Source organism: Ictalurus punctatus, chromosome 7, assembly GCF_001660625.3.
Source record: "Ictalurus punctatus breed USDA103 chromosome 7, Coco_2.0, whole genome shotgun sequence".
Lineage (NCBI taxonomy): Eukaryota > Metazoa > Chordata > Actinopteri > Siluriformes > Ictaluridae > Ictalurus > Ictalurus punctatus.
In genome coordinates this window covers 33,591,231-33,618,258 of record NC_030422.2, presented here as the reverse complement: position 1 = coordinate 33,618,258, position 27,028 = coordinate 33,591,231, and the positions used below count along the sequence as shown (strand labels likewise).

General features: G+C 39.0%; 2 protein-coding genes across 3 annotated transcripts; one reads left to right on the top strand and one right to left on the bottom strand.

Annotated features, from left to right (window-relative positions):
* Positions 1-3,020: 3,020 nt before the first annotated feature.
* Positions 3,021-10,282, bottom strand: LOC108267078 (ubiquitin carboxyl-terminal hydrolase 29-like). 2 transcript variants are annotated; one of them, XM_053681195.1, is made up of 12 exons: positions 9,701-10,282; positions 8,811-9,551; positions 8,436-8,567; positions 7,430-7,562; positions 7,190-7,332; positions 7,006-7,105; positions 6,823-6,905; positions 6,566-6,696; positions 6,339-6,418; positions 6,162-6,228; positions 4,150-4,395; positions 3,021-4,046 (listed from the first exon to the last, which is right to left on the bottom strand). In XM_053681195.1, exons 1-11 carry the CDS (start codon positions 10,246-10,248, stop codon positions 4,244-4,246), a joined length of 2,310 nt encoding a protein of 769 aa, XP_053537170.1. In that variant the 5' UTR covers positions 10,249-10,282; the 3' UTR covers positions 3,021-4,046; positions 4,150-4,243. The 2 variants fall into 2 exon arrangements, with proteins under 2 accessions (XP_053537170.1, XP_017326512.3); XM_017471023.3 differs by having other exon boundaries at positions 6,375-6,418.
* A 1,787-nt stretch (positions 10,283-12,069) lies between these two features.
* On the top strand, positions 12,070-23,498 carry LOC108267086 (zinc finger protein 271). The gene is made up of 5 exons (XM_053681869.1): positions 12,070-12,158; positions 13,191-14,232; positions 16,782-17,722; positions 18,587-18,609; positions 21,300-23,498. Exons 2-5 carry the CDS (start codon positions 13,232-13,234, stop codon positions 22,419-22,421), a joined length of 3,087 nt encoding a protein of 1,028 aa, XP_053537844.1. The 5' UTR covers positions 12,070-12,158; positions 13,191-13,231; the 3' UTR covers positions 22,422-23,498.
* The last annotated feature ends 3,530 nt before the right edge of the window (positions 23,499-27,028 follow it).

Below are 27,028 nucleotides of genomic sequence, written 5' to 3'. Positions count from 1 at the left end.
AGTATCTCCATAAATTCGTGTGGGGCTCGGCGAAAGGAGAGAGGGAGAAAGTAGAACAGAATCTAGTCAGGGTAGGCTTGAGTAAACAAATACGTTTTAAGCTTAGACTTAAACACTGAGACTGTGTCTGAGTCCCGAACACTAATAGGAAGACTGTTCCATAACTGTGGGGCTCTATAAGAGAAAGCTCTTCCCCCTGCTGTAGCCTTCACTATTCGAGGTACCGTCAGATAGCCTGCATCTTTTGATCTAAGTAGGCGTGGCGGATCATATAAAACCAAAAGGTCGCTTAGATATTGTGGCGCGAGACCATTTAGTGCTTTATAGGTTAATAAGAGTATTTTATAATTAATGCGAGATTTTACTGGGAGCCAGTGCAGTATTGATAATATCGGTGTGATATGGTCGTATCTTCTAGTTCTAGTTAGGACTCTAGCAGCTGCATTCTGGACTAATTGGAGCTTATTTATATTCCTACTGGAACATCCAGACAGTATGGCATTACAGTAATCTAATCTAGAGGTGACGAATGCATGAACTAGTATTTCCGCATCATGTAGTGACAATATGTTTCTTATTTTAGAAATATTTCTGAGATGAAAGAAGGCTATCCTAGTAATATTATCTACATGAGCATCAAATGATAGGCTGGAGTCAATAATCACTCCAAGGTCTTTAACTGCTGCACATGATGAAACTCTCAGTCTTGTTCCTATAGACCCACAAAAAAATCACAGTAAAATGTCCTGGTCTTTGAGATTTGTAACAGCAGGCACTTTGAAGTTCTAAATTAAAATATAGGGCTGAAATGTGGTGTTTTTTTACCTCCTGAAAAAGTAATGGAGTAAAAGTACAAGTATTATGTTTCAGTAATACTCCAGGTAACTAGAGCTCTACAAGAAGAATACTTCCAAAGCAGTACAGCAGTTTGGTGGTCATGCTTCTCTAAAACTTTCACATAATATATTTTGAAAAATATGTTAGGGAATATTCTGAAATTATTGTGAAATACTGAGTTGTATTGTGTATAATTCTATCGAGTTTTGTCTTGTCTTGTATTATATTGTTTCTTATGCCCTTTCACCCTGCTGTCTTGAGAGTACATATGACAGTAAAGATCTTGAGACTTGTATTCATTTGTTTGAAAGACATTAATTACAAAAGCATGACTTTATAAAAATAAAAAAGGAAAGAAATATCTATTTTTTAGATATACACTAGAAATTATTGATTATTATTATTATTATTATTATTATTATTATTATTATTGTCATTGGTTTGCTGTGGCACAAAAATGCATTGGGGTGTGGTTGAGGGGAAACCGTGGTAACCTGCATCCCCTTTCTCATAGTGTTTACTGGCTCAAATTTAGCCTATTACCGAAAAACACTTAAAATTCAACATAGTAGCAAATACTCACATCTCCGAACCAAGTTGGAGATAGAAAAAAGACACCAGCCGTGAGTGAGAAGAAGCTAGGGTCCAGATTTATTGGTTCCGTTCCACCACACGAGATCCACACCGATGACTATTCTCAGAAGTGATCTGACACCCGGAGCTCCAGTATTTATACTGTATTTACACAGTAGATAACCAATATTTTTCAGAAAGAGTATGATATCAGTACCAATAGGGTTAAAAAAGAGCTCATCTACATTACCATTAGGTTCTGAAAAGGACTTATCAAATTAACCATTAGGCTCTGAAAAAGGACTTTCCAAGTTACCATTAGGTTCTGAAAAAGGACTTTCAAATTTACCATTAAGCTCTGAAAAAGGACTTTCCAAGTTACCATTAGGTTCAAAAAATGGAGAGAGACAAAACAATTTAGAGTGACCTTGGTTTCACTATTATCTTGCGGGGGGGAGGGGTGGACAGCTTGACTCAGCTACCCTTATAAATGGCTCCTCATGGTTTTCTCTTAAAATTAAGGCCTTCCTTGCGAGACAAGAATCTTCACCATCTGAATTATGAGTAAGTTACATTTTTCTGTATTTCTGGTTTATAATTTATTTTCATATTTGCTCTATATCTCTATTTTATATATAGTTATACTGCTTGCAAAATGGTTTACTGTACTTCCTACTTCATAATATCATTATATTACCCTTCTACTGTCCTACATATCCTACTACTCTTTATTTTATAAAGAGTTTTCTATTATTATAAGATATTACCCTTATAATATCTTAATACTCCTTTTTATTATTCTTATAAAGTTATAATGTTATGTGTGTGTGAGAGAGAGAGACAGAGAGAGAGTGTGTGTGTGTGTGTGTGTTATGTCTACATGCCTGCCCTTGACTGCACGAGGTGTGTGTGTGTGTGTGTGTGTGTGTGTGTGTGTGTGTGTGTGTGTGTGTGTGTGTGTGTGTTTGCACTCCTCAGCTCTTATACTTCTTTTTGACTAATAAATCATAAATGGAAATCCATTGGGGTCCCCCTCTCCGATACAGAATCTACTCCGTGAACATGTGTATTGACGCCTCTACACAGCCAGAACCCCCCTCCAGCTTTCAGTCTGAGGATGATGTCACCTTCTCTGATCTGGGCTCTGACCATTCTTCCCTCTTCTCACCTGTCAGTCCGCCCCACTCTCAGTGGTCTTCTCACTTCACCTTTGCTGACTATCCCATGTCCCCAGGACGCACCCCATTTTCTTCCCCCTACCGCTCTCCTCAAGATTACGCACCCACCAGTCCTGTGAATTATCAATAAAATTACGTATTACTCATACTAGGTCTCCCTCATGTTTATTTTATGTCATTTTTATCCACAACATGTTTCTTAGCATTTTGGGGTTATTTTTGCTCTTTAGTGCTCTTTTTTTCACCTGTGTGTAAAGGTTGTGTTCATTTTTGTGCATTGTGCAGCTTGTGTTTAATCCTGTCTTAAAAAAAGAAAACACACACAACAGGATATGATAACATATTTTATTTTTTAAAGCTGAAGACATTGAAATGAAATAGAATTTACTGGCAATAGAGCTTGAGCCTGCTGTGAACATCAGATCAACACAGTGGTATCACTGTAAAGTGACAGTGGCGCAGCTTGCCAGAATTGGGCAACAGCTTGTCGGTTAAGGCTCCGAGTTACTGATCGGAAGGTTGGGAGTTCAAGCCCCAGCAGTGCCAAGCTGCCACTGTTGGGCCCTTGAACAAGACCCTCTCTGCTCCAAGGATGCTGTATCATGGCTGATCCTGCGCTCTGAACCCAACTTCCTGACATGCTGGGGTATGCGAAGAATTTCACTGTGCTGTAATGGATATGTGATCTATAAAGACTCATAATTAACTCCGGATATATTTAAATCCCTACAGAGCAAGCCAGAGGCGACAGTGGCATAACTCCCTGAGATGACGAGGAAGAAACCTTGAGAGGAACCAGGCTCAAAAGGGAACCCATCCTCTTCTGGGTGACACATGATAGTGAGATTATAAATCAATACTCTTCCTAAATAGTGTACTATACAGGGACAGTATTGAGGGCGTTGAAAAAAGTCTCTTTATGAACCTCATGGTGTTTATGATTACAGCAGAAGTGTTGAGGTACAATTCTACAGTACAGTGTCTAAGAAACAACCTTAGGCAGGAACCCAGGGTTCAGCCACAAGATCACTCCATAATCATCTGGCCAAAACAGCATGCCGAGTGAACTCACCAAGGCATGCAGTTTTTCCACCTTTTTTTGCTCAGGTGATGGCAAGCAAAAAGTAGTCTACACAATCGAATTTCAGATCAGCATCCTGTAACCTGCAACAAAATGGCAAAATCACACGCTGGCACTTGGAGGAGTTAGGAAAATGGAGGTGCTTAGCTCCTTAGCTCACAACACTTTTATGAACCTATATGCTCCCAACTAGATGTTATCCTCTGTGCTGCAGTCAGGCCAACATGGCTGCCACATACATTTTCAGCACAGGCCTGCAAACTCTGGGCTCTAGAGTTCATGATCACTTCCTGGACTGCTACTTTGCAGTTATCAAGCTGCTCACCGGTCCAAGGGGCCGAACCCACAGGTGCAGATAGTCTGGCTGTGACAGACACCTGCAACACCAATGGAGCTTCATTAACATGATCTGCCTTCATAGTCCACTAGATCAAAAGGGTCGTCGCAGGTGATGCTTACCAAAATGCTCTATAGTCTTACCTTGTGTGCCCCTATGCCACCCTGCTCTCACTTGCCTGGACACCTCTCACCACAACTCCATCTTCTTGCAGCTTTCTGGAGAAGAGGAAGGGCTTCAGCCAGTGCTCACTCTCTCATAGAGGAGCACATAGGCACTAGTCAACCTCCTCTCTAACATGTCCGTCTCGCTGGTCAGCGTGACCAGCTTGTCGTCGTAGGTCTTCCATGTTGTAGGTGTTCCACTGGAACACTCACTCACATAATGCCCTGGTAAAGAGACATGCGCAGCAATATTACATATCTACAGTGAGGGAAAGAAGTATTTGATCCCCTGCTGATTTTGTACATTTGCCCACTGACAAAGAAATGATTAGTCTATAATTTTAATGGTAGATTTATTTGAACAGTGAGAGACAGAATAACAACAAGAAAATCCAGAAAAACGCATGTCAAAAATGTTATAAATTGATTTGCATTTTAATGAGGGAAAAAAGTATTTGACCCCCTCTCAATCAGAAAGATTTCTGGCTCCCAGGTGTCTTTTATACAGGTAACGAGCTGAGATTAGGAGCACACTCTTAAAGGGAGTGCTCCTAATCTCAGCTTGTTACCTGTATAAAAGACACCTGTCCACAGAAGCAATCAATCAATCAGATTCCAAACTCTCCACCATGGCCAAGACCAAAGAGCTCTCCAAGGATGTCAGGGACAAGATTGTAGACCTACACAAGTCTGGAATGGGCTACAAGACCATTGCCAAGCAGCTTGGTGAGAAGGTGACAACAGTTGGTGTGATTATTCGCAAAGAAGAAACACAAAAGAACTGTCAATCTCCCGCGGCCTAGGGCTCCATGCAAGATCTCACCTCGTGGAGTTGCAGTGATCATGAGAACAGTGAGGAATCAGCCCAGAACTACACGGGAGGATCTTGTCAATGATTTCAAGACAGCTGGGCCATAGTCACCAAGAAAACAATTGGTAACACACTACGCCATGAAGGACTGAAATCCTGCCCACAAGGTCCCCCTGCTCAAGAAAGCACATATACATGCCCGTCTGAAGTTTGCCAGTGAACATCTGAATGATTCAGAGGACAACTGGGTGAAAGTGTTGTGGTCAGATAAGACCAAAATGGAGCTCTTTGGCATCAACTCAACTTGCCGTGTTTGGAGGAGGAGGAATGCTGCCTATGACCCAAAGAACACCATCCCCACCGTCAAACATGGAGGTGGAAACATTATGCATTGGGGGTGTTTTTCTGCTAAGGGGACAGGACAACTTCACCAAATCAAAGGGACGATGGACGGGGCCATGTACCCTCAAATCTTGGATGAGAACCTCCTTCCCTCAGCCAGGGCATTGAAAATGGGTCGTGGATGGGTATTCCAGCATGACAATGACCCAAAACACACGGCCAAGGCAACAAAGGAGTGGCTCAAGAAGAAGCACATTAAGGTCCTGGAGTGGCCTAGCCAGTCTCCAGACCTTAATCCCATACAAAATCTGTGGAGGGAGCTGAAGGTTCGAGTTGCCAAATGTCAGCCTCGAAACCTTAATGATTTGGAGAAGATCTGCAAAGAGGAGCGGGACAAAATCCCACCTGAGATGTGTGCAAACCTGGTGGCCAACTACAAGAAACGTCTGACCTCTGTGATTGCCAACAAGGGTTTTGCCACCAAGTACTGAGTCATGTTTTGCAGAGGGGTCAAATACATATTTCCCTCATTAAAATGCAAATCAATTTATAACATTTTTGACATGCGTTTTTCTGGATTTTTTTGTTGCTATTCTGTCTCTCACTGTTCAAATAAATCTACCATTAAAATTATAGAATGATTATTTCTTTGTCAGTGGGCAAACATACAAAAGCAGCAGGGGATCAAATACTTTTTTCCCTCACTGTATCACTATAAAATGTTTTCACTGTAAAATATATATCTATGACTATAAAATGTGTTTTCCTAATGAATTTATAAATACATATGCAGGCTGTATTTATAAGTGTGTGTATTTGTGTGTGTTTTATATCTTACCATAGCATGCTGTACTTCCAATGTGGCTCAGGACACTGATCAGTCGATACGTAGAGGTTGATCCACCCTAGAAACAACACACATCACAATAAAGATCACATCCAGACACGAAACACGAGTATACACACTACAGAGTGTTCAATCCTCCTTCCTATCTCTCTTTCCTATTTTTCTCACTTCATCTTTCATTGTGTCTGTCTGTCTCTCTCTCACCAGCTCATTTCTGTCTGTCTCTCTGGCCTCAGCTCTACTGTTCTCTACATGAAAAAGGAAGGCACAAAAGAAAGATTAGCTCTTCTTTAATTAGTCTGGAAATGATTTAAACTGACTAAACATTACAGGACTTTCTTGGACTAATGTGGTTTAGAGACTTGGACTGGTTTAGAGACATGCATGTGACATACCTATTCCGGGCGTGTCTGAATGCGGAAAGCACTTTATCTGCAGCTCAGGTGTGATGTCCACTGGCATCTCCAGCTTCTCGACTGTGTGATATTCCGTCATCTTGAACCTGTTCAGCTGCAGAATCAGAAACCTGGAGAGAAAAAGAAGTGAAAAGTAATGTTAGAGCTGAACATTTGCAGTCACTGGTCGCACTCTTACAGCACTTGTGATGGATGCACGACGGACTGATCAGTTTCTTGCAGTGTACCAGCCTTACCTGGGCAGAGTGTGGAACTTCCACCTGGAGATGGCAGATTCTCCTCCACACACCTCGCACTTGCTCTCCAACAATGTCAGCTTCTACAATATACATGTTATTCATACACAGAGGAGTCAGTGTTGATACGGTGTGACGGATATAAAAAAAAAAAGAAAGAGAAGCAGGCAGAGCGTTTCTCACATTAACTACGTCAGAGAGGCACTGGTCCACCGAGTCGTGCTTCAGGGGCATAGGGACATGATTAAACACTTCCACTTTGTTGTTCTGTTGGGATCCACAGCTGCAACACACAACCTGCATCTCAACATCTACTCATCATCTGCATCGTGTACAAACTCCAAACTATTTACATTACGTGACGTACCTGGAGCATGTTATGATGTTCCTCATCTTGAACTTGAAATTGGATGTGACTGGACATCTAGGGTTCACATCCTCTTGCCAACCCAGCTTTCGCCCAGACTCCTCCATTTGGGTCAGACAGTAGCAGAGGAATTCATGGGCGTCCTACACACACACAGGTAAACATTAAATCATATCCAAAAATAAATCAAATCATATTTCTGCATGTTCATGTGTGTGTGTGTGATGTGTGTGAGCTCACATTCTGGTTGTCGATGGTGAATTCTGGTTTGTGAACTGCAGCTGATTCAATCAGTGCCAGGAGGAGCAAATCCTTGCTGCTGTCACCTTCAACTTCAGAGCCCTTTCTCAACCTCGACAACTCCACAAAACACCTGCAAAGGATCCAGGGAAAACCTCCTATAACTCCACCTTCAGTAATATTCGTAAACTCAGCTCTTGTCTCACATTTTCTTCTATCAAAATCAACTTTTTTTCCTGCCTGCTGAGATAATTGCTCGTTCCATATGTCTTAGAGTTTAATAATAAGTCAATAAGTTTTAGCATATAAAACGTGTCTAGAGTGCAGTGGCGCAGCTTTTTACCAGCACCTGAGACTCTTTTACACAGGCCAAATCTCCACTCTAAAATCTGTACTCTTTCTGCATCAAAGAACAAAAAGGATTAAAATCCCATGTCTCTTTTATAAAGGCCTGAATACTCTCACTTCCTGCTACCTTTCTGATCTCACACTCTTAGGTCATTTTCACACTTGTGAACACTAACACCAGGTGTCATATTCTGTACATTTTACTGTTGGTTCCTCATACGTTTAATTATCGATTTTGTCAATTAGTCACTGAAGCCATTCGCTTGAGTACTTGGAATAAGTGTGAAAACTTCATTAGATTCCTGTCTACTGCCCAATGCACAATGTACAACAGCTGTATTCATGAGTCAGTCTCTTCTGTTGTACTGTAGCACCTCAACTCTGGAGCACCAACAGTCTCACAATAACGCCATTTATAAAACTTATCTTATGATTTAGCTGCTTTCTCAAGCCTTCATTCGATCCTTTTACCCTGTTATTATTTCCTGTTCATTCGTTTTCATTATCCTACATTTGTCTCCTGATATAGTCCCTTGGCTAGTGAACATTTCTAATGTTATCTGCTCCATTTACGCATTATAAGCAGCGTGTCTACATTCTTAATAAACTAGTGTGTTGTTATAAATGATAACTATACAGTAATGTATAGTCTTAGTACCTGAGGAATGTGTCTTTTAGTGTGTGTGTAGAATTGTCCAACAGGTCGGAGAGCTCTCTGCAGAAACTCTCGGCAGTGAACAGACACTGCAGACTTGCGTTAACGTAGCAGCTGTTTCCATAATTAGGCAACCTGCAACAGATCCAGCTGTTAGATACACATTCAGTATCACAAAAGCACACTAGGGCTGTGTAAACATATGAACACCTAGTACAGCGCTACTGCTAATGTTCACCGTTTCTGTAAAAATGTATAGGCTCATTAATATTCTAATGCATTACAATACCAAATATAAGTAACCATAAAATCTTTAAACTAATTCCGATCTGAATATTATTTTTAAATGAGAGACAAACACAGATCGATGTGTCATACCCTCCAGGTAGTAGTTCTGAGTCTGTGTCAGGGAACAGAGTACAAATTGGAGTCATGATGTTTATGATTCCATCAGATGGAGTTGGACTCTGACTCTGTATGTTTCCCTCAGATAGAATTGGAGTCTGACCCTTTATGGTCCTCCAAGAGGCATTTGGAGTCTGACTCTTTACGGTGCCCCAAGAGGCAGTTGGAATCGGACTATTTACGGTCCTCCCAGAGGCAGTTGGAGTCGGACTCTTTACAGTTCCCCAAGAGGCAGTTGGAGTCGGACCCTTTACGGTCCTCCCATAGGCAGTTGGAGTCAGTCTCTTTACGGTTCCGCAAGAGGCAGTTGGAGTCAAACTCTTTACAGTCCTCCCAGAGGCAGTTGGAGTCCGACTCTTTACGGTTCCCCAAGAGGCAGTTGGAGTCTGACTCTTTACGGTTCCCCAAGAGGCAGTTGGAGTCTGACTCTTTACGGTTCCCCAAGAGGCAGTTGGAGTCTGACTCTTTATGGTTCCCCAAGAGGCAGTTGGAGTCGGACTCTTTATAGTGCCCCCAGAGGTAGTTGGAGTCGGACTCTTTATGGGTCCGCAAGAGGCAGTTGGAGTCGGTCTCTTTATGGTTCCCCCAGAGGCAGTTGGAGTCAGACTCTTTATGGGTCCACAACAGGCAGTTGGAGTCGGTCTCTTTATGGTTCCCCCAGAGGCAGTTGGAGTTGGACAATTTGTGCTTCCCTCAGGCATCATCTCATTGGAACTGAAACAGAGAGGCATTGAGTTTATAGTGGACCATTGGTGTCTGTGCATTTGCAGTTATGGATATTAAGGAGTAAATATGTACTTTCCACTATGTATAAGAACTTAAATAAGGCTTTATTTGCTCCAATTCTCTAGTCTGTCTCTCACCTGAATGCATATGGATCTGGCACACCTTTGATGAATTTCATGTAGGAAGAAAAGGTCAGCTCCTTCAGTTCCTTATTGAGCTTTACCATTTCGTTCTCCAGGTTGAATAGGGTCATTTCCTTCCTTTCCTCCTTCCTTTCTGCAGCCTTCCTTTCTTGACTAGGCATGGTCATCTTCTTCCTGGTCCCCACTGAGTTTTGTAAATTTGTCCTCACATGGGCCTCTTTGACCCTTATGAATTTCATCCCTGGAAGTTTTGAGGTTGGACTCTCACTGACTTTAGCTGTTTTCATATTAAGCCTATTTGAGGCTGTCTCCTTCCTTGCTGCTGTCTTCTTTTCTTGCCCATACAGAATTATCTTGTTCCTTTCCACCATCATTGAAGTGATCCTCAATGGATAAAATTTTTGTAAATTTGTACCAGGGAGGTTTGAGGTCAGCTTCACACTGACCTGCTTCCTTTCTGCACTTTTCTCATTGCAGCTAGGTGAGGTCTTCTTGTTTGTCTTTGAGGTTTGCCCCAGGGTGGACCCCGCTAACAGTTTCATAGAGACAGTTTGCAGGGTCTTTGTTGGAGTTTCGGAGCTGCTGAGGAATAAACAGATGCTGTTTGTCTTCACAGTCACTATCAGGCAAATTCTACAGTATTAATCACACAGGGCTCTGAACTTAATTAATAATTTGTATAATAAACAGAAGTTTTTAAGTCGATTACTCACAAAAATTAAGTTGTTCCAACTAGTTTTTTCACATTATTTAAAAGGAATTTAAGTGTTAGGTACTTAATTACCATAATTATGAACACAAGTTTTTAAGTTGACAACCATTTTAAAAATTCCGTTGCTCCAATGAGATTTTCTCCAGTAGAATGCAGCCTTTTAAACCAGGAAAAATGACTAACTTTAAGTTGTATAACAATAGTAACTAATATCCAGTGTCAATTACAATACAAATATCATAGCTAACATCTCTGCAGGGTTTATAGACATAAAAGCATTGAATGAAATGAGCAATATAGACAAAAACAAAACACTCTGCGTCTACTACTTTTATCTCTCTCATAGAACTATCCACATTCCAAAGACTGCTAATTCTGCTCAAAGAGCAAACTGACTACAATGGCGCTAGAAGGCTATGTATGTGAATGACAAAAGATTATTATTATTTTTTAAAAAATGTGTCAATACATGAAATTAGATTACACAATGTAGTTGACGTTTACACAAATAAACAGAAATGTAATCATGCTTTTCTTTCCTATAGCACAAATAAAAAGCCCTCTCTAGATGAGCAGATTTGCCAAATTAAACTTTTTCATTCTTATCCACTGCTATGGTGAACTAAAGAGTAAATATTCAAATTACACTGCTAAATAAATAAAGTGCATGACCTGGGCAACTGTATAAGATTCTACTAAGTGTATAGTCATCTACTTCACAGGATATCTAATTTATTGCAGTGTTAGGATACAGTATGGATAAAAAGAGGTTTTTTTATTTGTTTGTTTTTTGTTTTTGTTTTTTTTTTTTTTTTACAACATATATATTATTAATGATATACCTATTACATATATAAACTTATTGTACCATATAAAAATCTTATACAGTTGCCCAGGTCATGCACTTTTTAGTCGGTCCCTTACTGAATCCATTACTATAAACCGCGTTTCCCAAAGATTGGCTTCCGCAGGCTTTAACGGGAGAAAATTAAAAAATATATTTAGTTGTACTTGGTTCTATTTTCACTCAATACACATTATGTCCTTTTTGTGTGTTCATTTCTTGAGTAATAGAAGAGAGAAGCTCGAATGTGCAGAGAATGTCCAATATAAACCCAACTTTAACACGGTGCACGCGGTTTACAAATCTAAGGATATGGTTTACAAATCTAAGGACACGGTTTACAAATCAGAGGGCACGGTTTACACATGGCTGTATTTTTTTTCTTACCTGACACTAGGGGGCTCCGTAGATCAGAATTCTGACCAGAAGTTCTATAGATCCTGTTGCTATAGAAGCAAGCAGTTGTGACGTCACCAGAAAGTTAAAGTAAAACGAGCTAAACTGAATTAGAAAAAAAATCTGTGCGTTATTCTAAAATATATATATATATATAAACCAAACAAACAAACAAACAAACAAAAAAAGCTATAACTAATTTGTTAGTTATATGCGGTGACGTCATCACCTTGACACTAATCAATGAGACCAAGTATGGGCGGAGCGACACATGTAGCCACGCCCCATCATGCTTTCTGCAGCCAGGTCTACTTAGGTAAAATAGGAAGATTTAGATAGATATTTAACATCCTTACCCACACTCCAGTCCAATAGGTGGCGGTAAATCACCTTTCATCTGTGAAACCATCTCAAATCCAAAAAGAAAAGCTGCAGCTGGAGGATTTTGGTTCATGTGTAACATTGTCTAGTCACTTAGCTAGATTTTACCCTTTAAATAAGTAAGTATGGAAACTGATCCTGACCGCGTTGTTTGTTAGGAATTGTTAAAGATTAAGCAGCTAAGATTGTTTACCTCGTTTTACACTTTCCTCACTGAATAAGCATTACCACTGACCCTGTCATAACTGTGTCGAGTTTTTGGTGAAAATTTAATTTAATTATATGACTTTAATAACCTGCAAAACTCTGAGTGGTAAATAAACATCTCTAGATTTATATATATATATATATATATATATATATATATATATATATATATATATTAGACTTGGTGTATATTATAGTGACACCATATCAAAATGATAATCCAGTGTGTCCTATTGTGTTGTTATTTTGATGGAAACTGGCAAGCTTAATTGTCTGATTATTATTATACACTATAATAAACCACATTAATTAAAAGAGGGGGAAAATGATTATGATAACACACTATGGCAAAATTGAACAAAGAAAAATCCAGAAATGATGAGGAAGAAGGTGATTTAAATACATCAGTCTGGGAAGGGTTACAAAGCTATTTCAAAGGCTCTGGGACTCCAAAGAACCACTGTGAGAGAGGAAATACATTTTCAAAGCACTGTATATTAATGGATTTATGCTGTATTTCTGGGATACAGTTTTCCATTGATGTTCCTTCCTTGGGATTGCAGCTTTCATTTACGAAGAGAACAGAACATGTTAAGGGCTGGGAGGTGGAGAGTGAGAATGAAGTAGTAATAGGAGTAGAATGGAGAGATTGGGTGATCTTGTTAATGTTCCCTCCCTCGTACTAAGTTGGCCACCCTTTAACTGATTTGGCAGTCTACTCTTTAAGAAGTCCTTATTGTATCAGCGTAAGCATTATAACATTTGAAAGCAGAGGATCCAGACTCTACATTATATAAAAAATAACCTGGCCAGATATTAACATCTAAAGTTTAATGAATTGATAAGTGATTACTCTTTCATTATGTCTTGACATACATTGCTCATTGGGTTTCTGTTCTTTATGTTTTTTCATTCTAATTGCCACCCCCCCCGAAATGATCAAGAAGGTGATGCCCCCAAAAAGCCTGGCAGCAAGCACATACACATGCAGACTGACCTTCACCGCTGTTCAGATTGTGGGAAGAGTTTTACTCAAAAAGGTCATCTCAAAACACACCAACGAATTCATACAGGAGAGAAGCCGTATGTCTGCTCGCAGTGTGGGAAGCGTTTTAGTCGACTGAGTACTTTAGAGCAACACACAAGAATTCACACGGGAGAGAGACCATTTATCTGTTTACAGTGTGGAAAAGGTTTTACTCGACAGCTTTATCTCCAGCATCACCAGAATATTCACACAGGAGAAAAACCTCATCACTGTTCACAGTGCGGGAAGAGTTTTAATCAAGATAGTAATTTCCGACGGCACCGGCGTGTTCACACTGGAGAGAAACCATATCAGTGCTCACAGTGCGGAAACAGTTTTGCTCAGAAACGTACTTTCGAAGCACCTGAGCGTACTCACACAGGAGAGAAGCCATATTATTGCTCATGGTGTGGGAAGAGTTTTAATCGGGAGGGTACATTTCAAAAACATCGGCGCATTCACACCGGAGAGAAGCCGTATCACTGCTCACAGCGTGGCAAGAGTTTTTCTGAGAGAGGCACGCTTACAGCACACCAGCGCGTTCACACAGGAGAGAAGCCGCATCACTGCTTAAAATGCGGGAAGACTTTTAATCACCGCCGTGCTCTCCAACAACATCAGCACGTTCACACCGGACAGAAGCCGTATCAGTGCTCGCAGTGTGGGAAGAGTTTTACTCAGTCGGGTACGCTTCACACACACGAGCGCATTCACACAGGAGAGAAGCCACATCACTGTTCACAGTGTGGAAAGAGTTTCGCTTACCTGAGTGCTCTCCAAACACACCAGCACATTCACACAGGAGAGAAGCCATATCACTGCTTATGTTGTGAAAAGAGTTTTGCACAGCTCTGTCATCTCCAACAACACCAACGCAAATACTCAGGAGAGGAGCTGATCACTGACTGCTGTGTGGGCAGAGATTTAGCTTTTTACGTAAATAAGTGTGCGAACACAGAGCCATAAGTTTGTGACCTGTACTGTAAATGTGAAACTTTTAAACATGTTTCGTGATGCAATATCCTACATTAATGCCTCATTTATTTTCCTTAGCATAGATGAGATAAATTCCAGAATGTTGGTTACTCGTGTGAATTCTGTAACGATGAAAAAGAAACCATTTTTCACTTATTCTTTCATTGCATTGACACAAAGATGTTTTGGGTCGATTATGACATTTTTATTAAAAGGAAATTTAATATAGTTAACTTGATAAAACTGGGTGGGGCTGATATAATTCTATATGTTAATGAATGTGGGATAGAAAAAGGATAAAGCATATCATTCAGTTGCTAGTTTTAACGGGGAAGTTTCATGTACATTCATGTACATAAATGGGGAAGTTTCATATTTTGTATAAATGTAAAAATAAAAAAGATTCCCTGGCTCATAATATTATCCGCAAATTCAAAATTGATAGATAAATGGCACCTTATCCTTTTTGTTTGTTATATAATACTCTGGCAATTTTATTTTATTTGTTTATTTTTTCTGTATCTTAGTATTATTTGAATAACTGAACCATTTGTACTTGAGATGGAAGTTAATGCAATGTTGACTATGTAATATTTTCTCTTTATTTTATATTTGTTAATATGCAATTACATTTTTAAAAAAAAGTCATACTACAGACAAACACTGATTAGTACGTACTGTTTCAATAGCCGTGTAGTAGGTACTGCAGTAACTGTCACAGTACATGATTTCGGATGGTCAGAGACTTTCTGTCTGTACCTGGTTGAAACTGGTTTTGTGCAGTGGTGGAAGTGTTCAGAAATGAACAAAGAGTAATAAAAAGTGATAATAAAGGTGCAGAGAGGGAAGAGTGTTCACAGTAAACTTAACAGTAGGCAAAACCATAAAATCCATGATTGTTATAAATGTACAATACTGGCTTTCCATAGCCTAATACAGGGGAATCACAAAGTTTTAATGTTTAGAAGCTAATTGAACTTAATATGGGGAAATTTGAGCAGTTCTTTGACACATTTCCCCTCAGTCCAGTAGGTGGCAGTAGAACACCTTTGAGCTGTGAAAGCACCTCAAATCGAAGAAGACGAGCATGTTTTCTCGCTTGGACAGCGGTAACATAACATTTTCTGCTTGAATGTTTACAATACAGTCTTTACAGCGACAGTTCAATCTGATCCAGTTTAAAAGAAAAAAGATCACTGAGGTGGATTCATGTGTTGATCTTTAAATTCTGAGGTAAGTTAAAGTGAAAATGTTTCTCTGAGCTGCTCGGTGTCAGTTATCAGTTACTGACTGGATCTCTGCTTCATATCTAATCATATCTAACTCTGAGTGACCAATAAACACAGCCAGCTAGAGCCTTTTATGGGTTATATGTACATTAGGGTGACAATGATAGCATGGTAGTTCTAATAAAATTGCAAAAACAAATCTAATCTGTGTCATACGTTGCTATTTTAACTGGAAAGTTTGAGGGGTGAAGTCAGAGTGATCTTCAGAGGCCGGTCAGGCTGTAAACGAGTGTGGAAGTCTGTTCCAGTGTTGATTAAAGTTTGTTGGTGGTATGTTATATGCCCATTGGTTAACTCAGGAATGGTGTAAAAAAAAAAAACAAAATACTAGGGAAAATACCCAAAATTTGCCGTGTGGATTGCGAGCACTGATGCACGAAGACAATAAGGTTTATATCCAGAATGCTCCACTGTGTGTAAGGGGCAGGGGAAACTGGTGCAAGTTGCTTAAAAGGTTTAGTTTAATTTAAGTTTATTGTCATTATATGGTGTATTTGCATGCTTGCAGTGTAAATTCTGTATAATTAAAACAATATGATCAAAAGTAAAATAATGTCTAAAGACAGTGAGGAACAGAAACCACAAGGTGCAGTGAAAATGAGTTTTTATTATTCATTTAGGACTGTAGTTTAATTCAGTGCTTTTTGTGCATCCATAAAAATAATACATAAATACTGTTTATATATATATAAATATAAATATATATATATATATATATATATATATATATATATATATATATATATATATATATAATGTGTGTGTGTGTGTGTGAGTCATTTCCTCAGTGACAACGCCTAAGAAATGACACTTTGCTACAATACAGAGCTGTACACCCACTCCTTTACACTGTAGCAAAGTGTCATTTCTTCAGTGTTGTCACATGAAAAGATATAATCAAACATTTACAAACATGTGAGGGGTATACTAATTTTTGTGAGATACTGTGTGTGTGTGTGTGTGTGTATATATATATATATATATATATATATATATATATATATATATATATATATATATATATTATGTATGTATATATATATATATATATATATATATATTATGTATGTATGTGCATGTATGTATATATGTTGTTATTGTTGAGCAATGGAATTAGCAGTTTTAGAAAGTCCTTCATCCATAAAAATAATACATAGCAATTAAACAGTTCTTTATATTACATTGGGATAATATTGCTTTGTATTTTTTATGGTATTGATGTACATTTTTTTTTCTCCCTAGAGACAGAAGAACATGATGGCCACAAGAGCCTCCAGTAATCATCAAACGACTGCTGGTATTCTTTCTACTACGACCAGTCAAGAACAAATGCACACAGAACTTCACCACTGCTCATACTGTGGGAAGAGTTTTACTCACCAGAGTAGTTTACAAACACACCAGCGCATTCACACAGGAGAAAAACCTCATCAGTGTTCACAGTGTGGAAAGAGTTTCAGGCTGAAAGGTAATCTCCAGCTTCACCAGCGAATTCACACAGGAGAGAAACCATTTATCTGTGTACTGTGTGGGGCAAAATTTACTCACAAGTGTACTCTCAAAAGACATGAACGCATCCATACAGGAGAGAAGCCGTATTATTGCTCACAATGTGGAAAGAGTTTTGCTGACTTGAGTAGCTTCCAACAGCACAAACGTATTCACACAGGAGAAAAGCCGTATCACTGCTCACAGTGTGGAAAGAGTTTTAATCTAGAGAGTACTCTCCAACAACACCAGCGCATTCACACTGGAGAAAAACCGTATCAGTGCTCACAGTGTGGGAAGAGTTTTAATCAAAGAGGTCATCTCCAACAACACCAACGAATTCACACAGGAGACAAACCATTTATCTGTGTACAGTGTGGGGCAAAATTTACTCAGAAGTGTACTCTTAAAAGACACCAACGCATTCATACAGGAGAGAAGCCGTATTATTGCTCACAGTGTGGAAAGAGTTTTGCTGACTTGAGTAATTTCCAACAGCACCAGCGTATTCATACAGGAGAAAAGCCATATCACTGCCCACAATGTGGAAAGAGTTTTGCTGTCTTGAGTAGTTTCAAACGACACCAGTACATTCACACAGGAGAAAAACCGTATTACTGCTCAGAGTGTGGAAAAAGTTTTACTCACCCAAGTACTCTCCAAAAACACCAGCGTATTCACATGAGAGAGAAGCAGTGTTAGTTCTGACAGTGAGGGAAGATATTTGTACAGCTGTTTGGTTATATTTTGAATTGTTTACTTGTTTAACAGTCTGTACAGGAGTTTTTTTTTTGTGATTGCTGAGGACACAAATGCTTGAATTTGCAGCGGCCTTTTAAAAAAATGTTCGATGCAGCTTGCAGACTTTTTTGTGTTTTTTTGTGTGGAAAACTACTTGAATTGGCAAATTTGCAACTGCATGAAGTTACTTTCGCAGTGATGTTTGTTGGTAAATTAGACCTTTCAGCTGTACTCGTGTTCAATGCACCTGAATCGAAGAGGGCTTTGACTGAATGTGTGTCGTGAGGACATCACACAGTGCGTTATGGTGGAGTCACATGACGCGTCTGGACACACTACATATTAATCCCCATCGATTTGGAATGGGATGTTCATGGGGTTATAATTGTTTCATATTTCCAATAAATATATTACGATCCACAAATAAATGTAGCGAGATTCACAACAATGAAACAAATTCTTGATTTGTTGATTTCTAGATTCTTGGTTGGGGCGAGACCATGCTACAATTGGTCAGTGCAAAGTGGCGGTTATCTGATTGGCTTGAGTAGACTGTGGGCGAAGTCCAACAATTCTTGACGCTAGAAATGCTTCAAAACTCACAAATGCTTGCAGCAATCAACAAATGAATGCCAGGCAGAGTTGTGTTTGTGACATAAAAACATATTTGTAAAAAACTAATTTTATTCGCAAATCTCATTTTATTTATTTGTGAATTAAATAAATTTTTTGTGAGACTCCTAACATCTATTTCTAGATCTCATTCTATTTATTTGTGAATTTGTTTAATTGTTGTGAATCTCGCTACCTTTATTTGTAGATAGTAATCTCTTTATTGGAAATGTGAAACAATTCTAACCCCATAGATGTTCAACAAGCACATATAGGAGTGATGGATAGGTGTTTGGTTGTATAGTGTAAATTTAAGACATACAAGTTTTCTAATGCTATTGTTAACATCCAGCCTAGTAATATGCTAGTAATGTAAGTGATAGCTCAATTGAAAGATCATGCATACAGTTGTATTCAAACTTTTGGGCAACCCTTATTAAAATGACATATTTTGTTGATTTTTGAAATAAAAAGAAACACACATCCTCTGTAGCACATTTATGCACGTTTCTGAAAACAAAGACTTTCTGTAAATATTAATGCACAGTTACTTCATATGAAATGAAATTTAAAAATAATTAGAAACCAGTCACAGTGTGCTCCTTTTAAAGAAGTTATGCAAGTAAACAGTTCTTGTTTCAGAGTTGAATCTATTTATTCTATTCTGAGGTTGGAATTGCATCAAACTAAAATTTCATTTTGAGGCAGATATGAGAAACATAAACAAACTTAATTTTTGTTCTTTCATACAACCCCAAGTCCAAAAAAGTTGGGGCACTGTGTAAAATGTCAATAAAATCAATGCAGTGATTTGCAAAGCTCCTAAACCCATACATTATTCACAATAGAACATAGAAAACATTTTAAATGTTTAAACCGAAGAAATGTACCATTTTAAGAAAAAAATTAGAGAATTTTGAATTTGATGGCTGCAACACATCTCAAAAAAGTTTTGGAGGTGGGGGGGCAACAAAAGGCTGGAAAAGTAAGTGTTACTAAAAAGAAATGGCTGGAGGTTAATTGGCTACCAGTCAGTAAGATGATTGGGTATAAAAAGAGGATCTTAGTGAAGCAGAGTCTTTTAGAAGGGAAGATGGGCAGAGGTTCACGTCTCAGCAGCAATACTTAGCCATAATAGTTTTTTAAGTTTAGTTCTGCTCAGCAATGCTATGTCCTTCTGTGTTTCTGATTAACATTGTGTATGAGAAAGTTACGTGAGTAACCTTCTAGGGCTGTTTTAAAGATAAAATACCAATGAAATCAGAAATGGCTTGGATGCTCATACTCGGATAGGTTCCCTTTTGAGACTGGGCCCTCTCAGGATTTCTTCCTCATGTCATCTCAGGGAGTTTTTCTTTGCCACCACCACCTCTGGCTTGCTCATCAGGGATAAATTAAAAATTTATATTCGTATTTCTATAAAGCTGCTTTGTGATGGTGTCCATTGTGAAAAGTTCTCTATAAATAAAATAGTGAGTTGAATAGCTGTGTAACAGTGTAGTGTTTCCAGTATAATTACATCCCCTACACCAGGATATGGCAGTTGTTGTTCTATGGTTAATTTATTTTAAGACATTCTTTCAAAAATGCTTTGAAAATGTAGTCACATGATTCTATTTGAATGCTTTACACTCCATAAATCCAAAAAAAATGGTGCATTACAGTTGACAGGTTTATTTCCTGGCACACCAATTATATACTATATGTTCACAGTAGGCAAAACCATAAAATCCATGATTGTTATAAATGTACAAAACTGGCTTTCCACAACCAAATACAGGATATTAACAACGTTTTAATGTCTAAAAGCTAATTGAACTTAATATGGGGAAATGTGAGCAGTTCTTTGACACATTTTCCCTCAGTCCAGTAGGTGGCAGTAGAACACCTTTCAGCTGTGAAATCACCTCAAATCGAAGAAGACCTGCAGGTTTTCTCGCTTGGACAGCGGTAACATAACATTTTCTGCTTGAATGTTTACAATACAGTCTTTACAGCGACAGTTCAATCTGATCCAGTTTAAAAGAAAGAAAATCACTGAGGTGGATTCATGTGTTGATCTTTAAATCCTGAGGTAAGTTAAAGTGAAAATGGTTCTCTGAGCTGCTCGGTCTCAGCTAGGACACTGACTGGATCCTAAATGGATCTCTACTTCATATCTAATAGCGTCTAGTGCAGATAGATGACTTGTACCTTTTAAATAAATAAGTATTTATATAAATCTGATCTCTAGGAATTCTAGTTTGATCATTTTCTTGCCATTGCTGATGAGTAGCCAAGTTACCTCAGCGAACATTTTTTCTTCACAGTGTCGGGTTTTGGCAGACATTTAAATGAACATCACCTTTAATTATAATTATGGACATACACAACTCTGAGTGACCAATTAACACAGCCAGCTCGAGCCTTTTAGGGCTTATATGTCCATTAAGGTGACAATTCTAAATGATAGCAGGGTAATTCTAATGAAATTTTAAAAATAAAATAAAATCTGAATCATACATATTTTTATGTAAACCTGTTATCTGGAAAGTTTTACTGTTTAGTAAAAACAAATTCCTTGTATACTCAAGCATACTTAGCCAGTAAAGCTTATTCTCATTCTGAAAGCTCGGATTTGGTTATACCATGGGGGGAAAAAAGACTTTGGGGCAGCTTGGTAAACCTTCTGGCAAACTGTTTGGCACCTGACTTGAGGAAGACACAATCTCATACACAATCTCAGCTAAGCGAGTGTGGGGTACAGTTGACATGTTGATATTGTTGAGCAATGGAATTAGTTTTAGAAACTCCTTAACCCATGGTATCGATGAATCCATAACAATAATACATCGAAAAATTCACCAGTTTTTTATGGCGCATTTGGGATAATGTTGCTTTGTATTTTTTATGTTATTGACGTACATTTTTGTTCGCCCTAGAGACAGAAGAACATGATGCCCACAAGAGACTTCAGTAGTCATCAAATGACTGCTGGTATTGTTTCTACTACGACCAGTCAAGAACAAATACAAATACACACAGAACTTCACATCTGCTCATATTGTGGGAAGAGTTTTACTCACCAGAGTAGTTTACAAACGCACCAGCGCATTCACACTGGAGAAATGCCTTATCAGTGCCCACAGTGTGGAAAGCGTTTCAGTAAGACAGGTCATCTCCAACAGCACCAACGAATTCATACAGGAGAGAAACCATTTATCTGTGTACAGTGTGGAGCAAAATTTACTCACAAGTGTACTCTCCAAAGACACGAACGCATTCACACGGGAGAGAAGCCGTATCACTGCTCACAGTGTGGCAAGAGTTTTTCTGACTTGAGTAATTTCCAACAACACCAACGTATTCACACAGGAGAGAAACCATTTCTCTGTGTACAGTGTGGGGCAAAATTTACTCTCAATAGTAATCTCAAAAGACACCAACGCATCCATACAGGAGAGAAGTCGTATCACTGCTCACAATGTGGAAAGAGTTTTAATCTAGAGAGTGCTCTCCAACAACACCAGCGCATTCACACTGGAGAAAAACCATATCAGTGCTCACAGTGTGGGAAGAGTTTTAATCACAGCAGGTCTCTCCTTCGTCACCAGAGTATTCACACAGGAGAGAAGCCGTATCACTGCTCACAGTGTGGGAAGAGCTTTAATCAAGAGAGTAATTTCCAAATACATCAGCGCATTCACACTGGAGAGAAACCTTATAGTTGCTCACAGTGTGGAAAACGTTTTAACCAAGAGAGTAATTTCCAAACACATCAGCGCATTCACACGGGAGAGAAGCCGTATCAGTGTTCACAGTGTGGGAAGAGTTTCATTCAGAGAGGTCATCTCCAGTATCATCAGCGAATTCACACCGGAGAAAAGCCATATCACTGCTCACAGTGTGGGAAGAGTTTTAATCGACATGATACACTCCAGTATCATCAGCATATTCACACTGGAGAGAAGCCGTATCACTGCTCAGAGTGCGGAAAATGTTTTACTTACCCAAGTAATCTTCAAAAACACCAGGCCATTCACATGAGAGAGAAGCGTTGTTAGTGCTGACAGTGGAGGGAGATTTTTGTACAACTGTTTGCTTAAATTTTGAACAGAGATTTACTTGCAGTGAACATCACTGGATATCATGCAAGGACAATAATACCATATTGCACAAGCCTAGTGTAAACTATAGCTACTGGCCTTGATTTTCATTTGGGTTATCCAACACATCTACATATATATACACCAAGAAATAAACTCTTTTCTCATATTTATCTTTTGATATCAAACCCAAATGTCTACAGTAAAAACTAAAGAATTGGCCTTGCTGTTCCAATAGTTTCAGAGTGGACTGTATAAGGACACTGTGGTCTGGGCCATGATAGTTTCCGATTAGGATTCGGAACTAAAGCGCATTCTGCACTTTTGGTTTATAAAATATGAGGTTGGTCACATTTCCAATACGGACCATGAAAAAAAGGTCAGAATTTGTGTTCTAAATTATAAATAGAACCCGATCATATTTGAAGTTCCAGTAGTGTCTGGCAAACTGAAGACGCTCGAGTTTGTTTTTGGATGAGAGTAGAGGCTTTTTTCTTGAAGCCCTTCAAAACAACTTGTGGTGATGTAGGTGACTTCGAATTGTAGTTTTGGATACTTTCTGACCCCAAGACACAACTAACATCTGCAGTTCTCCAGCTGTGATCCTTGGAGATTTTTTGGCACTTCACAGTGCGTTGAGACAGTAATTGTTGTACACCTATATTTAACAAAGATAAACCTGTGTTGTGTTTTGCAATTCTCTGATATCCATGAGAGTATTATTGAGATTTTTTTTTAACAAAAGTTCAAAATGTTGAACAATGAAACAAATTACCACTTCTTTGCTCATATTTACCAAAGGTGCCAATATTAGTGGAGGGCAGTGTATATAAAATATCAGTTGGGTCCTTTTCAAGTTCAAGGGGTGAAAACTTACGCAAGACGCTCTATGGTAGAACCATAAATTGTAAATTTTGTTCTTTTGGTAAAGAATTGCATCACATTATCTGTTTTGTAGGTGAGAAATGTCCAGTTCATTTGTGCAATGAAAATGTAACCCAAATGCTTAAAAATAAACACACTTATCATATTGGGTTTTTTAAATCTTTTAAACTCGTTTTTGTTTAGGTCAACACGTTTTTGTTTAGGCCAAGTGCACTTAACATTGGAGTAAGTGTAATGTGGCCCGTTACCTACAGTAATATGACTTTAAAAGCCCTGTTGTAATCATGACAGTTTCATACAGAGAGAACAAATGGAAGGAAGGATTAGAGAAAGATGAATTAGGATTTTAGAATGGACAGAGAGTAAAAGGCAAACAAAACTTTTTCATTTTAACATTTTTACAGGGCTGTTTAACAGGATATGTGGAAATTTGGGCAGGTACTGCCAGTAGGTGGTGGTAAAACACCTTTCAGCTGTCAACCACCTCAAGTAGTAGTAGGAGAAGCAGAAGATGAGCTGGTCATCTCTATATGAAAATATGTTTGCATTTCTGTGTCCTGCAAAGCATATTCTTCCATGAGGTTTACAGCAACAGTTAAATCTCATGGTAAGACGGTCCTGGCTGCAGCCTGCAGAACCGGGCGGGGCTGCACATTTTGGCAGGAATACGTGTCGCTCCGCCCATATCTGGTCTCATGGTTTAGTGGCAATGTAATGACTTTGATGCCTAACCCTAATCTCTAACTCTTATGGGCAGAGTTTCACATGTGGCCCTGCCAAAAAGTTCAGCCCCACCCTACTCTTCAGGCTACAGCCAGGTCTACTTGCTCATGGTACACGTGTGGTGTAGAAACTAATGATGTCGTCAACGGCTAAAACACATGCACAAGTTACTTTACTTCCTGAACAATTGTGGACCTGAGTACGAGTTTTGTTCACATTCATGGGAATTGCAGCACAGTTCTAGTGCAACTCTAGTGCAGTTCTAGTTCTCTGCCCACCTCCTACAGGTAGCCCTGGGTTTGGTACTGCGGTGCACTTCCCGGTCTGCATGACAGCTTTCGCATTAGCAATTTTTCATGCAAACCGTGCTCTGTTTCAGACTAAACTGCCAGTGTGAAAGCTCCCAGTGACTAAATAAGACAATTCAAAGTGGTTGTGTTTCGTTTCATACTGCGGCCTTAGACCACTTGTTTAAACGTATGTCAAGATGCTGTGGATTTGTCACAGAGACTTAACTGTTCATGATGTTGGATTTTATTCCAAATTTAGTATTGGCCAATTCCCCCCACCACTCAGGTCTCCCCTATCATATTACAGCTACAGACCGGGGAGGCTGAAGGCCAACATATTGTAGGGTTAAAATATAAAGGATTCATTACTTAGCCCACTGCTCTCCTATAAACAAAGATGGAAATAGGTGCAGCCGAAGGTTAAATGCGTGTTTCAGTTTATGCTATTTAGCAGTTTAGCTATTTAAACAGTTACTTAGACTGTGCTCGTTTGTTCGGATTCCATGTCGCTTAGAGTCTCGCGCCGGCAGTGTACGCGGATTTCACGGTCACAAACTCGCCAGTCTTGGTCATTAGACAGAGGAAATTGACTAATACTGTTTAGATGACCGCCCCATGCTTGCCCTTTTCTAAAAAGTACTTTCTTTAGTCCCCATAGATCTGTACACACTTTAATTAGAGTAATATTATCTCTAGTCAGAGGTTATGACCACTACTATCTGAACAAGTCAACCAATTTTACTTCTTTATTGCATAATACCTCTTTTCTTAAATAAAGTCAAAAAGTAATTTTGAACAATTTTAGAAAGTATATGAAGTGATAAACATAAATTGATCTGGAGATTCCTTCAACCTTGGACAAATGGATCTTCCCCTGTAATGACACATGCCTTTGTAACCACGTATTAAATCTATTGTGTTTTTTTTTAGTGGTTGAGTCAAAATGTAAATCACTGCACATATTCTCATCTCATATAATTACATTTACATTTATTCATTTAGCAGATGCTTTTATCCAAAACTACTTACAAATAAGGACTTTTTTTTACTAGGTTGGATCAGCAACTGAATGAGTTCCGTTGGAATAACAAGCCGTCTTGCATCAGGAAATCGGTTCTCCAGGTTCCCAAATCTGAAGAGGATTTAGTGCTTCTCAATATTTGCCATTCCTATTGGGCATTTAATGTTAATAAATTCCTTTACTGGATTGGCCTTAAAGGCAATGCCTCTCGTTCTTTACTTTCTAAGATCTGTTCCCAAATCCCTCTTGAGGTACACAAAATTCCAAGCAATCCAATAATCACCAATACTGTTAAGATTTGGCTTCAATTCAAGAAACAATCCGGTTTACACAAAGCTTTGATTCACATGCCAATCTTAAATAATAACTTATTCCCCACCTCTCTCAGACTGTGTCTTCGATATTTGGGCAGCTAAGGGTCTTTCTACTCTGAACAACTTGTATGAAAATTAAGTTTTATCTTCTTTCTTTTCCTGTCAGTTAAATTCTACTTACCAAACATCCATCTTTTCTGTTTTTTTTTTTTCCCCAAGTGAGGCATTTTATTCAAAAGCTGTTTCCCCATTTCCCCAATTGCCCCCTGCCAGAATCAGAGCTTGATCTACTTCTTACCCTCTACCCTGGTCAAAGCCGGCTGATATCGACCATTTACGGTAGAATAAGTTCCCTAACCCCATCTCCGATTGACTGCCTCAAAGTATCTTGGAAGCAAGATTTGGGCATCGACGTTTCTGATGACCAGTGGAAAGACATTGTTGGCCTAGTTCATTCGGTGTGTGCTAGACACGCCCTAATACAATGTAAAGTGCTCCACAGAGCCTATTTCACCAACCCCTAACTGGTCAAAATATTTTCTAAGAAAGGCGATACCTGTAACAGAAGCATACTATTTCCAGTTGATCTTCTTCATGTGTCATGGGCATGCCCGATGCTAATGGACTACTGGTCAGATGTTTTTAGAACTCTCTCACAGGCCTTCAATACCAGCATTTCCCATAATCCTTTGACTGTGCTGTTTGGCCTTCTTCCAACCCAGATTACACCAACCACAGTGCACTGTGTCGTTGTCTTTACCACTTTGCTGGCTAGGCATGCCATCCACCTTAAATGGAAGCATGCCTCTCCTCCATCACACAATGGTTGGATATGAGGAGTATTACAATGCATCCAACTTGAAAAATTAAAACACTCTTCAAAAAGATCGCTGGGATCCCTTCATAAGACAAGGAGCCCCTTACTGGCTATTATTGAGGACCTTACAGTGGTGCCAGAGTTCTTTGGGGGAGTTCTTCTTATATAACTATATTTTTACTTTTATTAAGTTTCTCTTAATTTTTTCTTCTTCTATGTATTCATTCATTCATTTAATTAATTTATTATTATTATTATTATTTAGTGGTTAGCATGTTTGCCTCACACCTCCAGGGTCGGGGTTCGATTCCCACCGTGGCCCTGTGTGTGTGGAGTTTGCATGTTCTCCCCGTGCTGTGGGGGTTTCCTCCGGGTACTCCGGTTTCCTCCCCCAGTCCAAAGACATGCATGGTAGGCTGATTATCATGTCTAAAGTGTCCGTAGTGTATGAATGGGTGTGTGAGTGTGTATGTGAGTGTGCCCTGCGATGGATTGGCACCCCACCCTGTCCAGGG

Excerpts from the sequence above, each read along its gene's own strand:
- LOC108267078 (XM_053681195.1), bottom strand. The coding sequence starts at position 10,248 with ATGAAACTGTTAGCGGGGTCCACCCTGGGGCAAACCTCAAAGACAAAC. Across the intron at positions 7,563-8,435 it reads CTAAAAGACACATTCCTCAG|GTGTTTTGTGGAGTTGTCGA; the intron begins GTACTAAGACTA and ends GATCCTTTGCAG. Across the intron at positions 7,106-7,189 it reads AACATCATAACATGCTCCAG|CTGTGGATCCCAACAGAACA; the intron begins GTACGTCACGTA and ends TGTGTGTTGCAG.
- LOC108267086 (XM_053681869.1), top strand. The coding sequence starts at position 13,232 with ATGCAGACTGACCTTCACCGCTGTTCAGATTGTGGGAAGAGTTTTACT. Across the intron at positions 14,233-16,781 it reads AATAAGTGTGCGAACACAGA|ACAGAAGAACATGATGGCCA; the intron begins GCCATAAGTTTG and ends TTCTCCCTAGAG. Across the intron at positions 18,610-21,299 it reads GTAATCTCTTTATTGGAAAT|AGACAGAAGAACATGATGCC; the intron begins GTGAAACAATTC and ends TGTTCGCCCTAG.